The 13891-nt window shown below is 51.9% G+C and overlaps 1 protein-coding gene across 14 annotated transcripts in view; it reads right to left on the reverse strand.

Moving 5' to 3' along the window:
- Nucleotides 1-213: 213 nt before the first annotated feature.
- The window catches only part of RGS6 (regulator of G protein signaling 6), a 601147-nt gene continuing 587469 nt past the window's right edge, over nt 214-13891 (reverse strand). For 5 of the 14 annotated variants that reach the window (XM_043919808.1, XM_043919807.1, XM_043919806.1 and 2 more), the window contains one exon: nt 214-4671. In XM_043919808.1, the coding sequence (XP_043775743.1) occupies nt 4621-4671 (51 nt within the window). In that variant the 3' untranslated portion in view covers nt 214-4620. The other 9 variants (XM_043919804.1, XM_043919805.1, XM_043919802.1 and 6 more) reach the window with 6 other exon arrangements.

Below are 13891 nucleotides of genomic sequence, written 5' to 3' on the forward strand. Positions count from 1 at the left end.
AAAGCCAAGGACTCTCCGGCAGAGTGAGGTATTCCCCACCCCAGAGCTTCTCAGCATCCTGCTTGGGAAAACAGACTCTGTGTGTGTGTGTGTGTGTGTACTGGGGCAGGGTGGGAGCAGGCATGGGGGAGTGAGGAGGGGTGGTAGATATCTTTCTAGCGGTAAGTCCTGCCCAACAAACACCCAAACCAAGGAGCCACACAGTTAGCTGGGTTATAATGGGTTCAAGTCATTTATTTGTAGACGGTACCAGCATGTTTGGTTCTGGGGTCCAATCCCCAAATTCCAGAAAAATAAACTAATGAGAACCGCATGCACTATGAGAAGGCCATGCCGACGTGTCCGTGATCATGCGGTGAGTGGGCAGAGAATATAGACCGGGCACGCTCGGCGGGGCGCGGGGCCTCCCTCCTCGGACAGCTGACAGCAGCTGGCTCTGAGCCCTCACGAGGGGCCTGGGGGAGGGCCGAGGCCGGGTCCTGTGGACCCAGTCCCTTTATGGCCTGGGCCCCTTATTGCTACATTTGCTACTTTGCTACGTTGTGGCCCCTGGGCTGTGCCCAGGGGGGCTGCCTTATCAGGGGTTGGTACTAAGGACTAGACTGCTGGCATCTGCCGTTGCCATGGTTACATGAGCACAGCCCTCTCTTCAGAGGGCCCCGTGGTGAGTTCTCAGGGATTCATTTGGCCACAATTGGCGTGTGCCACACACGGTCCTTGCTACATACTCAGCTCAGCCAGCCCTTCTGGGGGGTGGTGACTTGTTACTTTCCCCCCGGGACTTTTCAGCTCCTGGACTTTGCTGGAAGACCTCCCTTGCAGACTCAAAGACCAGCAGCGCTCAGTCTTTTCTAGGCTTTTGGGACAACTTCCTAGTGGTGGCTTTTGAAGCCCATGCACTTGAAGTGTCATAAGAGGGTTGCGTTTTAGGAAAAGGATCAACTTCTACAACCAAACGAGGAGCTAGATGGGTGGCAGGCGCCTGGGTCACACCCTGTTGGTGAGGTAGTTTGAACACAGCAGGAACCTCGCTACAGGGAAGGCCCCCAGAGCACGTCCCCATGTGATTCACTGCTCAGAGAAGCAATGTGGAGTGCGAAGAGGTCCCTCCCAGGTGCTGGCCTGTACCCTTGGAAGGGGTGGCCCTGGAGCACAGTGCCTCTGATGGCCCTGGTGGGCTCAGCTTTGCTAAATTCCTGGGGCATAGCAACCCCTTCCCAGCAGGACAGAGCATCCCTTCCTGGAAAAGCAGAAGCCCTCTCCTCTGACCAGACAGCTCCTGCTGCTCTGCTCAGGCCCTCTGGCTGCTGCTGGGCATTTACCCATGCCAATCTACAAGCTTGACTCTTCCTATACAGGCAAAGTCTATGTTAGTCAGCTGCCCAGTGCCTGGCGCCTATGTGTCTGCCCCGACGGGTGGGTGGTCACTTCTAAGACAGCTCTGATGCTTTGGCTGTGGGGCTGCTGACATGGTATCTGCCCTGTGAGCCCAAATCAGGAAAAGTTCCAGACCCAGAGACCATGCCCAGTCAGGGCAACTAAGGCAAGACAGGGCAAAAAAAAAAAACACAAAGTTTGTTTTGCTACAGAACCTCCGGGAGTTGGTGATAGACAGGGAAGCTTGGTGTGCTGCAGTCCATGGCGTCACAAAGAGTCAGACACGATTGAGTGACTGAACTGAACTCCTTCAAAAGTTTAATCTGGGTCTGAATTTTTGGTTCTGTCAACCAAGCCAATGGGGAACTGGCCAAGACCAGATTTTCCAAGTGTGTGTGCTAAGTTGCTTCAGTTGTGTCTGACTCTATGCGACCCTACGGACTATAGCCTTCCAGGCTGTCCATGGGATTTCTCCAGGCAAGAATACTGGAGTGGGTTGCCAGGCCCTCCTCCAGGGGATCTTCCCAACCCAGGGATTGAACCCACGTCTCTTATGTCTCCTGCACTGGCAGGCAGGTTCTTTACCTGCCTGGCTTCTTTACCTAACGCCACCTGGGAAACTTTTTCTAAGTGTACTTGCATTCTAAGGTCTGCATGGTAGACTGCCCCTGGACTAAGTGCCCAGCCTAGGTGAACTAGTTTGGGTAGGCTGCCCTTGGACTAGCCAGCTTGGGTGGCACAATCCTGCTCTCTCTCCCATTTCTGGGTGTGACCTGCTTGGGGGGGGTGGGTGGCACGTGATGGTGGTCACAAGACAGAGTGTGCCTTGGTTGGGAGGCAGGATAAGGGGGTTATTGCTCTGGGTTTGAATCCATCCAAAAGTGCCTTCACGTCTATCAGGCCTGAGGGATGTCCCCGGAGATGTCAGGATGCCTTCAGCCTGCTTCCTCTCAGGGCTGCAGTTCACCTGCCTCTGACCCTTCTGGGGAGCTCCAGGGTAGGCGAAGCCTCAGGGACCTCAGCTGGATGGCACCAACGTCCTGGCCAGGGAGATCACCTGGGCCCTGACTGCAGCCAGGGGGAAGGAGAGAGGCAGCCAGGATCTTGCCCGGGATAACCAAGGGCACAGAGGGACCTGCTGTTCTAGACCTGCCGGTGTCCACAGACCCTGTGCCTTAGTGTCAGCACAGATGGGGCACCTTGGCAGAAGCTGCTTCCTGGGGACAATGTTGGGTGCAGGGGAGCCTGAGCAGCAGTTCTGCTCTGAAAGAGGAGATCGGTGTGAAAAGCAAGGGGTTTCAGAAGCATGTGATGAAGAGAGGAGGGGGTCAGCAGACCCCGCAACATGGGAAAAGGCTTCAGGGAACTCATTTCCTCATCAAGCAGTTGCCCGGTGTCTGCCAGGTGCCAGGTTTTGTGTCCAGGTCTCCTGGAATGAGCAAGGGTTGAGGGGAGTGTCTGCCGGGAACTTGGGTGTATAACACCCCCTTGGAGACACTCTGAGGATGAAACAGAATGTCTCTAATTTCCACTGTACCTCTAAAAGAGAGCAACTACTGCCATGGGGGAAACCGAGGCGTGGGGCTCAAGAACCCACTGGGGTGCCACCATGATCACGACCCCTCATGCCCTTGGTGGCCCTGCTGTGAGGGATGGAAGCTGGTGCCCTGGGGACACAGCACGAAGGTGGGCTTGGAAAGGTGGTCCTAGGGGAGCACTCAGGAGGCAGTGCCTGCAAACAAGCTTATGAGACCCACCGGCTGCTGAATCTGCCCACATAAGTAAAGAAATACCAGTGATCGCTGTTTTGCTTCTGTGTTTGCTGTTTATACACTTCCGAAGGATATTTTCTACCTCTGGCCAAAATAGATCAAAGGAAGATGGTCATAGCAGTGGGGGGTATGGGGGTGGGGTGGGTGAGTGTCTGAATTCAAAAGCACGTGGCTTATAGCGCTCTGTCCGAGGGCTCATGGGAGTCACAGTAATGACAGTGAAAACAATGAGAGTAAGCGCTACCATTTGCCAAGCACCTACTGTGTGCCAGGCACCTGACTCCGTGCTCCGTATGACTCCCTTGCCGCCAAGTTGGCAGATGGTCATTCTGACACACACAAGTGGACCTTAGGTAGGTGTCTGCAGGTTGAGCTCTGTGCTTGCGTTTCTCCATGATCACGGACATTGTGGAGGACAGTGCCTTTGCTAGGCCATCAGAGGACCCATGGGCCCTGGCCTCCCCCCTGGGCACAGGTTTCAGACACAACTGAGACCTGGCCTCAGGGGCCCGGCCACGCCCAGGACTGCCAGCCTGAATGCCCCAGCTCCCACGTGGGGCTGTCGGAGGGGAGGATCCCAACCCCAAGTTCACCGCCACATTTATTTTAAGTAAGACACGCGGGGACACACCAAGGAGCGAGGGGCCGCAACAAAATAAATTACGAAATAATCAAAATTTTAAAAGACGGTCAGGACCTTCAGGGGTGTTGAATCACAAGCTCTTTCATTGACATCAATGCCTCCTCTGGTGTTGGACCCTCGAGACGGTTGACAGGAGCAGGGGGCAGCCTCCAGTGCCTTGTGGCGACCCCTTTGAAAGGTGGCCTCAAAGGGGGTTGGAAGAACGTGAGGTGCTGCGATCCACGAGGCGGCTCAGTGCTGATGGTGTGACCGGGGGACGGGGGCGTGGTGTGAGGGCAGCCCGGTCCGGCTCCTTACACGCGGTGGCCGCAGCGATCGGGCAGGTGGGAGGCAGTTGGAACACAGTGGCGTGACTGGGGCGGGCGCCACGGGTGCACCACAGGCGGTGGGTTGTATTTGTAATACTGAATGTGCTTGGGGGCGGTGGGTCCTTTCGAGTTTGCTGGAAGGCGTGATCCCCCAGACAGCGGGGAGGAGTGATGATAATCAGAATGGAACCTCAGGGGACAGTCACGGCAGGAGCCCCGCCGGGCGCTCTCCCCTGAACACGTGAGGGACGGGAATCTCCTACAGAGCAAGGCGTCGGCACACGACTGTACAAGGAGAGGGGGTTGTAAACAGGGGCCTCTGCCCGGCCGACCCCAGCCTCCGAGGGCTCTCTCTGGCCTCCCTCTGGTTCACGCACCGCGGTCTCCCCACCGTGGCCCGGCCCTCACTCCTTCTCCTTCACAGTGACCAAATCTCCCCGCGGGGATGCTCTGTCCGCAGACGTGGAGCGCCGCCGGCTGCCCGCGTGGTCCTCGGGCCCGGGCCCTGCGGCGGGGACCGTCAGGAGGACTGCATCAGGCCGGTGAGGCGCTTGCCCGCCAGTGACTTTCCCTGCAGAGACAATGACAGAGGGCACCACACGCACGCACGCACGCACGCACGCACACACGCACACACGCACGCGCGCGCACAGGACAGACACAGAGAGCCGGATAGGTGGGTTAATTGTTGCATGAGCCGCGGAGGCCAGACCAGTCAGCTCACCGCCCCCACTGATCTCTGGGTTTGGGAGACTTAACCGCAGACAGTTGGGCAACCAGCTAACCTGGTTAGCTGGTTAACCTGGGGGAACCAGGTTAGAGGGTGAGGGTGTGCTGTTGGTCCTCTTTTGAGTGTGTGGGGATTTTACTTACCCCAACCAGGGATTTCAACCCTTGGAGTATCTCTTAATGCCTGTGGGCTGCCTCTGAACTTGATTTTATCCAAGTGAGGAAGGAAAGGTTGGCTGGGGGACTAGTAAGACCAAGGAGTTGGGTTGGCCCAAGCAGACGATGGCTAAGGATCTGGGTGACTTGGAACTAATGAGTTAACTAGTCTGAAGAAGACAGAAGGAATTCTACTTGAAACACAGGATTGAGCTCTCCTTGGAGAGCTCAATTTTTATTTGGCTATGCTGGGTCTTGGTTGCAGTATGTGGAATCTATTAATAGTCCCCTGACCAGGGATTGAACCTGGGCCCCCTGCATTGGGAGCATGGACTCTTAGCTAACAGACCCCTAGGAAAGTCCCTGATCCTTTTTTTTTTTTTTTTAATCAAAACTTTACTTTTTACTTATTTTGGCTGCACTATGCAATTTGTAGGATCTTAGTCCCTGACCAGGGATTGAATCCAGGCCCCCCTACAGTGGAAGCACAGAGTCCTAACCCCTGGATCCCCAAGGAATTCCTTCTCCTTGGGTCCTCTTGATGACCAGTTCTGGGACTGGGGCAGTCTGGGGGTATCTGCCAAGGCTTGGGGCCTGGGCTACAGGACACAGTACAGTGCGCTCCTGTTTGTCTCCAGGCTGATCTTGATGATTCCACTTCAGGAAGTCTTACCAGCCCTTCACTTACAAACTACATAGCTGTTCTTGTTCTTTTGGGAAGAAAAAAAAAGACTCACTCTACCATGAGTCTTGGTGCATGGGGCATAGAGGCCCCCCGAGAGAGGCCAGTTGTTCACATGCCCAGAAGGAGTCAGCTGAGGAGCCTCTGATGTGGGGCTGGACACCAGGAGGATGATGAGCAAGGCTCAGTCCCCTGCTTGTTTCCCAGCCATAGTCTGAACCCAGCCCCTGCTCACCCTCCCTTGAAATCCATAGCATTACACAGGGGTCTAGATGAGAGTATGGCTGGACCCAAGCAGATGGATTGCTGTGTCTGAGAAAACACTCAGAACCCATCTTATTATTGACAGTGGGTCAGTGACACCAGCAAGGGTAGCGAGGGTCTGCAAGTATAGCACGCGCTTGCTCATCAGCATGTGCTGCAGCATTTGGCAGCGTGAGGTTGCAAGGGCCGGCAATTCCTCATGTTCATTTCCAAGTGGGATGTGAGGGCTCGTCTTGTTTACTGGGCTTGGCTACACGTCTGCTGGATGTAATTAAAAAAAATTGATCAGGTTTGTGAAGCCTGGTAGGGTACTCAATAAACCTGCTGATTGATGAATTGACTGATAATGGGTATTTCCAACAAACGAACAATACAGGCTGTGAGTTTGCCGGACACAAGACAATGTGTCATCTGGCTAAGCTCTCCACGGAGGGACGTGCCAGCTTGACTTTGAGAATTCCGATGGCGCGGATGGGAGCTTGTCCAGAAATGGAAACACCCTCAGGCACAGTTGGAGAGTCTGCATCTACCTCCCCTTTGCTCTGTTTTCCCCCCTTTCACTCCTCATTTTTTGCTCGTTGGACAGCACTTTTCTTTTGTTTTTCCTCCTCTGTCTTCACACACACACACACACACACACACACACACAAAATCTCCCCATCAGCAATCTTATCTGAATCTTCAGATACACTAAACTTAGCCTGCAGCTGGATACCTTTATACTGGGCTAAAGGATTTTTTAAATCAGATTTTTTTTTTTTTTAATCCTAGAGGGTTTCAAGTGCCAGTTCTTGCAAATCACTAAAAGCAGAATGGCTACTCCTCTGTGTGGAGTGGTTTAGGTACAACAATAGCTTATAGGTGGCAGAAGCTGACCTGCAAGGACTCCCTCTAGCCTGGTTCTAAGCACACATGTAGTGGGGACTTTTTTGACTGTCCTTTCTTACACGGAGTTGGAGGCATTTGTCATCCAGGTGGTCACCTGGGACTGTGCCTTTTCCGTGCAGGCCTGAAGGCAGGTGCATGCGTGCCTGCTCAGTCGCTCAGTCATGTCTGACTCTGTGCAACCCCATGGACTGTAGCCCGCCAGGCTCCTCTGGTCATGGGATTTTCCAGGCAAGCATACTGGAGCAGGTTGCTATTTTCTCCTCCAGGGGATCTTCCCGACCCAGGGATTGAAACTGTGTCTCCTGCATTGCAGGTGGATTCTTAACTGCTGAGCCATCGGGGAAGCTCCCTTGAAGACAGGAAGCACAGGGAAATAGAGACTGATGAATCCAGAGGTTTCCAGTCTGGGGGCCTCTACCAAACCTCCCCAGTCCCTTTCACGCTTGTCCATCCTTGCTCATAGGAAACAAAGGTCACTTTCCTCTTGGGTACTGCTTACTGCTGTGGAATCCACACACCAAATGCCAGCTCCTCCCTTCTCTTTCCATCCCTCCTCCACCAGAGCCACACATTACATATCGAGTACCCAAATATATATGTTGCAGGTCCATACAGTGGCCTTCGTGGCTCTGATTTAGCTGGCGGTTGTGAACAAAAGGAATCACTAAAGCTTCTGAATTATAACAGTCTGTTGCCAGTGGGTATGGTAAAAGCCCAGAGACAAAGAAGGTGAGGTTTACCAGGCATCCAAACCCTCATTACAGCTTCATTCTCATTAGTGAGGTCATTTTGACTGGAAAGGGGGCTGTGGCTGAGAGAGGTTAGAGATTCTATTTCTGGATGACTGTGTGTCTGTTTGAGGTGAATTTAGCCCTGAGGATCCCTACCCTCCACACCTCCCTGTTCTATAGAGCGGGCTGGGCTGGAAGGCGCTAATTAATCTCTTCTTGCCTAAGTCCTGGAGCTCAGCTCACAGCTCTGACTCCAAAGACCTGTGGCCAGCCCATCCATCCCTCCCCTCCCCTCCCCTCCCCTCCCCCAGCTGCTTCCATGGCTCGGGGCTTCATGGGTGAGGAGTGGGGTACAGCTGACCAGCCTGGAGAATGTGCCCAACTTCTAGCCATCCAGGTGGTGCTCCTTGGCATTTTTTTGCCTCCCTTGCCTGCTCCTGCACTCACGCATTTACCAAATGCCAGTTCTGCTGCTAAAGGAGGTCGTGAGTGTTTAGGTCGGCCCAGGAGCAGCCCAGCCCAGCCGCAATCTTTTCACTAGGCAGTGACCTCGTGGGTGAGGCTGGAAGGTGGTTACTCATGCAGGACGCAGGCAAGGCTAGATGCCTGCCCTCTGGCTTGGGGGAAAGAAATCCTGCAATCACCCTGGCTCAGCAGCTGCCTCTCTTCTGAAGAGCTGAGGTTCTTGTAATTTTCAGGGATCAAAGTGAAATCTGACAGAGAGGTGTTCAGAGATGAGCTGCTTCAAGGTCTGTGCTGCTAGGGGCTTGCTGGGAGCTCCTAGCTACCTGCTTTCCCCAGAAAGAGAGGAGAGTTCCTGCCCTGTACCATCTAGGGTTCTTTCCTCCCTCCTCTTCACCCCCATCCTCCAGTTTGGATGGGTTTGCAGGAGACACTTAGGGAGGGGAGTAGTAATTCTGCCTCTGCCTGGCATCTTGCATAGTTACAGGGGGAAGGTGTTTTTTCAGGGTGTGAATGTGTGCTGTTCCTCAATGCTGGTCAGTTGGGAATGGATCATGGTGCCAGGAAACTGCTACCAGCTCAGCCTGAGGCCTTGGCATAGTTGAGTGAAGCAGCTGAAGGTGGTTGAAAACGCTATTAGCCAGCAGCCTTTGTCCAAGTGAAAAAAATATACGGTGATTAAGAACTGAGCTGCAGAAGGTACATTCCAGAGACACCAAAGCTTTGCATTCAGACAAAGTGCTTTTCACCTTCGAGACATTTGGCTAAGTTTAATCCAATAGAATTTGGGATCCTTCAATTTCATGGACCACGGGCTCAGGGCTGGGATCACAAACACCCACACATTCAATTCCCAGCCTCCACGCTGACTAATCATTTCCGCTCTGCAGCCATCTTGATGGCTAGAAGCCTGGAAGAAGATGGTCATGGAATCCTTTGTTTCTAAAACGAAATGCACAAAAGGAAGAGCTCCCTTTTGTATGGTGCTTTGGGAAAAATCAACATGCTGCTTGACATGCCATGGCTCTGTGCATTGCACGTCCCGGTATTAATCAACAAAGCATGCACCATCACCATTACCAAGAGCTTCGCCACTCACTTACCTGGGAGACAGGTGCTAACCTCTTTGACTGGGAGAAGGGCTGTGGTTCAGAGGGTAGCCCTGGGGGGTCAGATGGCACACTGGGGGCAGAGGAGCCAAGGACTGGCAGCTCAGGGGCAGGACCTTTTGCAGCACTAAGAAAGTGGAGACATCTGAGCTGCTGATGAGATTTTCTTGCTGATTTGTCCAGATGACCTAAGACCACAGTTACAGATCGCAAGTCCACCAAGTCCAAACACAGGCTACAAGGGGGATGGAAATCAACCATGGTTGTCTCTAGGGCAGAGGGATGTAATTGACTGAAAAGGGGCATGAGGGAACTTTCTAGGGTGATGGGATGTAGGTTACACTAGTACATACATTTGTCAAATTCATTGAACCATACATTTCAGATCTATTGATTTTGCCACATGTAATTATGCTTCAAAAGAGGAAAAAAGATTAAAAATAATCCATCTATCACATCTCTGCTTTGAAACTCCCCACCCCTTACTCTTTTTCAGTTGCTGTCCCAGCAACCTTGCCTTTTGGCTGAATTCAAAGCTTCCCCCTCTGGTACGGGGGAAACCCAGATTCGTCTGCTTGAGGAACTAGAACTTGCAATAGAACTAATTTGGAACATGATTTCTAGTCTCCATCGATCCAAGCCGATCACCTTGTGGTGACACACAGACATTTTTCATCCCTGCTAATGAAAAATGGTGTCTTGCTGAATAGGGCTCACGAGGTGACCTCAGCAGGCAAGACGTGGGAGGCCCCAGAGATAAGCTGTCCTTTCAAGGAGACTGAAAGTTACCCATGAGTAGTTGATGCTCAAGTCCATAAACGATGAGTGTGTGTGGAGTCACAGGTCTGTAGGGGACTCACTGGGGAGAGCAGTCAGCCCCTGACTAAGAGCTGGGTAGGAAGGAGAGGTCCCGAGTTGCGTTTGTCAGGAGGCGGAGGCCTAGGAAGGACCTGCCCGACTTCCTAGGTGACTTCCCTGGAGGTTGGTCACCCTGGTGCCCTTTCTCCATTGAGCAAAGCAAAAGGGATGATTGCAAAAGGAAGTGTAAGGAATTCTGTGGCATCTCCTTTCTCGATGATGATTAAAATTGGGGCGAGAGTGCCATTTGCTCGGGATAGTTTAGGGCTGAGAAGCTCTGTCAGGGGATTGTAGGAAAACCCACAAGTGATAGAGACTCCTTTGAAAACACTTTGACTCTCCTCTTCCATCATCAGCAAGATGGGCAGATGAAGTGGGAACCAGCCAACGGTTACCCACGGCTGATCCACAGCAGAGCTAGGCTGGAGCAGCATCTGGGGAAGAGAGATTGCTTCTGGCTTTCTCGCTCTTCGAGGGGGTGGGAGTGGGGTGGGGAGGGGGGGGGAGGGTCAGGCCCCCTGTGACAAGATCCTCTCCTGGGGTGTGTGTTAGTCCTGGGTCCTTGCTAAGCTTTCTGATCTCTCTCAGGAGCTGAAGGGCATTTTATTTGGTTTTAAAATATTTTCTTCATTCAACTGTTTAAAAATCAGATACCACAAACATAAAACAAGTTCCCAAATCAAAAGACAGGTTGAAACTGAATTAATTAAAAAAAAACTCACTAGATAAAGAATTAATACACAATGTGCATGCATGCTAAGTCGCTTCAGTCGTGTCCGAGTCTTTGTGACCCTACGGACTATAGCTCACCAGGCTCCTCTGTCCATGGGATTCTCCAGCAGGTATACTGGAGTGGGTCACCATGCCCTCCTCCAGGGGATCTTCCTGACTCAGGGATCGAACCTCATTTCTAATGTCTCCTGCTTTGGCAGACAAGTTCTTTACCACTAGCACCGCACATTAAACCTATTTAAAAAGTAAGGACTTCAGTGAATTTAATTGTGTGACCTTGGGCAAGTCACTTAACCTCTGTGTGCTTCAGTCTCCCTATCTTGTAAAATGGGAGTAATACCTACCTCACAGGGTTGTTGTGGGGATTAATTAGATACAATGTCTGTAAAGCATCTAAGGTTCTCGAAGAAGGCGCTATATAAATACAAAATAATATCTATTAAAGTTGAAAAAAAACAAAACAAAACAAAAAAAAAAAGTAAGGAATATGGTGAAAATAAAAACAATGGATTCTTCTGTAACAGCCCACTGTCTCATGTACGGTAATATAAATAAGTAGTCACATTTTCTCATGTCAACGGTGGGTCTGTGGGCTCTGCCAGCCGTCACGTATGCTGAGGGCAATTCCCACAAAATGTTCCTGAACAATTAGCAGGTTCAGACACCTCACTCTCCTCCGTATTGGCAACTAGCAATGCTTTATTTTTTAACTTATTTTTTTAAATTTAGCAACCATGAGTTGCCAGCCCTTCTATCTGAACTAAATGTGGGAGGACTAACCTCTATGCTCTACCTCCCAGGGACTTTCTGTTTGAATTTTTTATTCTTACACGAGGTGGCAATGCTCCCTCCTTTTTCAAGTGCCCTCATATTCTACTTGCCCAGACCTTGATGGTAGCAGCATGAGGACGGTCCCCTTACAAGAGACACAGGTTAGCTGTCAAGGACAGTTACCCACAGCCATCCATTGATCAAACATTGAGCAGCTGTGGTGTGTCAAGTATGCTCTGCCTTTGACTGACACCTGCGCCCACGTCCACAGCATCCTTGCCAGTTAGGTCTTCCTTTAACACCCGCTGGATATATGAGGTTGAGCTACTAGCCTGAGCACATAGAGCTGGTCAGTAGCCTTGACGGCCCATCCACCGTCTCCTTGGTACATGACCATTACTCTCAAGGAAGGGGGCAGGTGGGAACGCTCAGGACTAAGGACTCCTCTCTGCCCATCCATACCAGGCAACCTGTCTGGGCAGGCTGAGGTGATTTTCTCAACCTCACTGAGAAAGAAGCTGCAGCTCTTGGGCATACGCTTGAGCGCATCCAGGGCATTTCTGCTCTGCCTGACGGGCTTCCCTTTGACTTTGGCTGCTGGACTAAGCTGAGGCTCAGCTCACTGCTGCTTGGTGCCCATGGATTTAAAGTGGTGGCTGCTGGACAGGCCAGTGAAGCTGCCTCTTCTGTTTGTGACCTTGTGTTATGGGTGCCGATGCCCCCGGGATCTCCATAGCAACAGTCCCGGGAGGAGAAAGGCAGGTGTGATGTTCGCCTTTCCTAAGGAGAGGCAGGCAGATGCTTCACTCCAGTTAGAACCAAATACCTGCAGCAAGCTGGCTGGGGAAGCCCTTCCTGGCTGCTGTTCCTGGCACTCCTGACTCCTGTCCCCTCATCACGCTCATCACCTAAGGGGCTCTTTTGCAAAGTTCGACCTCTGCCTGTTAGTTTTGGTGGGTGATGGGATAACTTCCTGCATAATCCCCATCTGTGCAGGGACAAATCAGCCACCGGACAGGCACGAGGGATGCCGAGAGTGACAAGGGCTCAGCAGCTGTGCCCGACACGGGTGGCACGATGCCCAGGCCCAGACTCCCCAGCCTCCTGTCCAAGTTGTGCATTTCCACTTTCCCTGCTGCGTTTTTCTCCGCAGGCAGGAGAAATCCCCTCTTTTATTACTGGATCTCTTATCTCCTTCCTCTAGCTCTGATTGAATAACCCCGGTGCTCTTTCTGTAATCAGCCTGCCCCAAGTTCTCGGTGGAGCAGAGGCGGGTATTCCGTTCACAAGGCCCCTCAGTAGCATGCCTTCCTGTAGCTGGTTCTGGGCTTGCCTCTTCCTCTCCTCCTCCTTCTCCTTAAATGTACTTTGGCATTTCTGCATTGGTTCACGCCAAATTAGACAAGGGCCAAAAGACTCAAGGAAACAGAGATATGGCTCAGTTGCTATTGGCAACAACTTGATTCTACTTTTTTCCCAACTAGGAAGTTCAAGTGACCCTCGACTATGGCCACAGGGGAGAGGGCTGCTGAAGTTTAGTGGATCAGACAGTAGGTGGGGTCACTGGCTGGGCAGCATGTGATTCTTCTCAGGACCCATGAGGACACCAACTCCACCTTCCTAACGGCACCTCTCATCTCCTCTGATCATGTTCACCCAGAACACATCCATGGGTTGGGGCCCTTGGTTAAGCCAGCTGCCAAGGCAGGGTTTCGAAGGCAGAGGTGGTCAACATGCTGACTGTCTCCCACCACCCCAAAGCATCATCTTTCCCGGGCTGTCCAGGTTCATTTAGAAGCATATGCAAAGAGAGTTGACTCATTTCTCTCTCCTCCCTACTATCAGGAATGCAATTAGGTGGGCATTTATCAGACAGGTATTCCTAATCTGAAAAAGTGTAGCAGGGGACAGGTCAAGCAGCATTTTTCAAGACATCTCTGGGTTGATGGAATTCCTAGCCACAGGGAACCTTCTTACTTCCCTCTGAACACTTTTCACATGTCCCTGCAATGCTGGACAGGGGATGGGTTGGTTCCTTAACCTTCTTCTCCCCTGGTGGTCTAGCAGGTACAAAGGTGAGATTTTCCCATTTCCCACAGGACTTGGCCCTGGGCCACAGGTGAAGAGTAATGGAAGCTGTAAGGGGGGACTAAGCTCAAGGATGCTGCTGTAGGATTTAAAAGCATCTTCAAAAGTAGTGGGCATTTCTTCTAGGGGCCCAGGAATGAGGGACAGGATTAGTATCCAAAGACATTATTTGAACATTGCCTCTGGGATAACAGACTCATCTCCCTGCCACTTCTGGACCCCTTGGCTTTTTGCTTCTCAGGAAGTAAAAACAAAACAAAACAACAAAAAACTATGGGTGTTAAAAAAAGGGCGGGGGGAACATCAAAAAAAAGGATGCCT

Source organism: Cervus elaphus, chromosome 12 (assembly GCF_910594005.1).
Source record: "Cervus elaphus chromosome 12, mCerEla1.1, whole genome shotgun sequence".
NCBI classification, from domain to species: domain Eukaryota; kingdom Metazoa; phylum Chordata; class Mammalia; order Artiodactyla; family Cervidae; genus Cervus; species Cervus elaphus.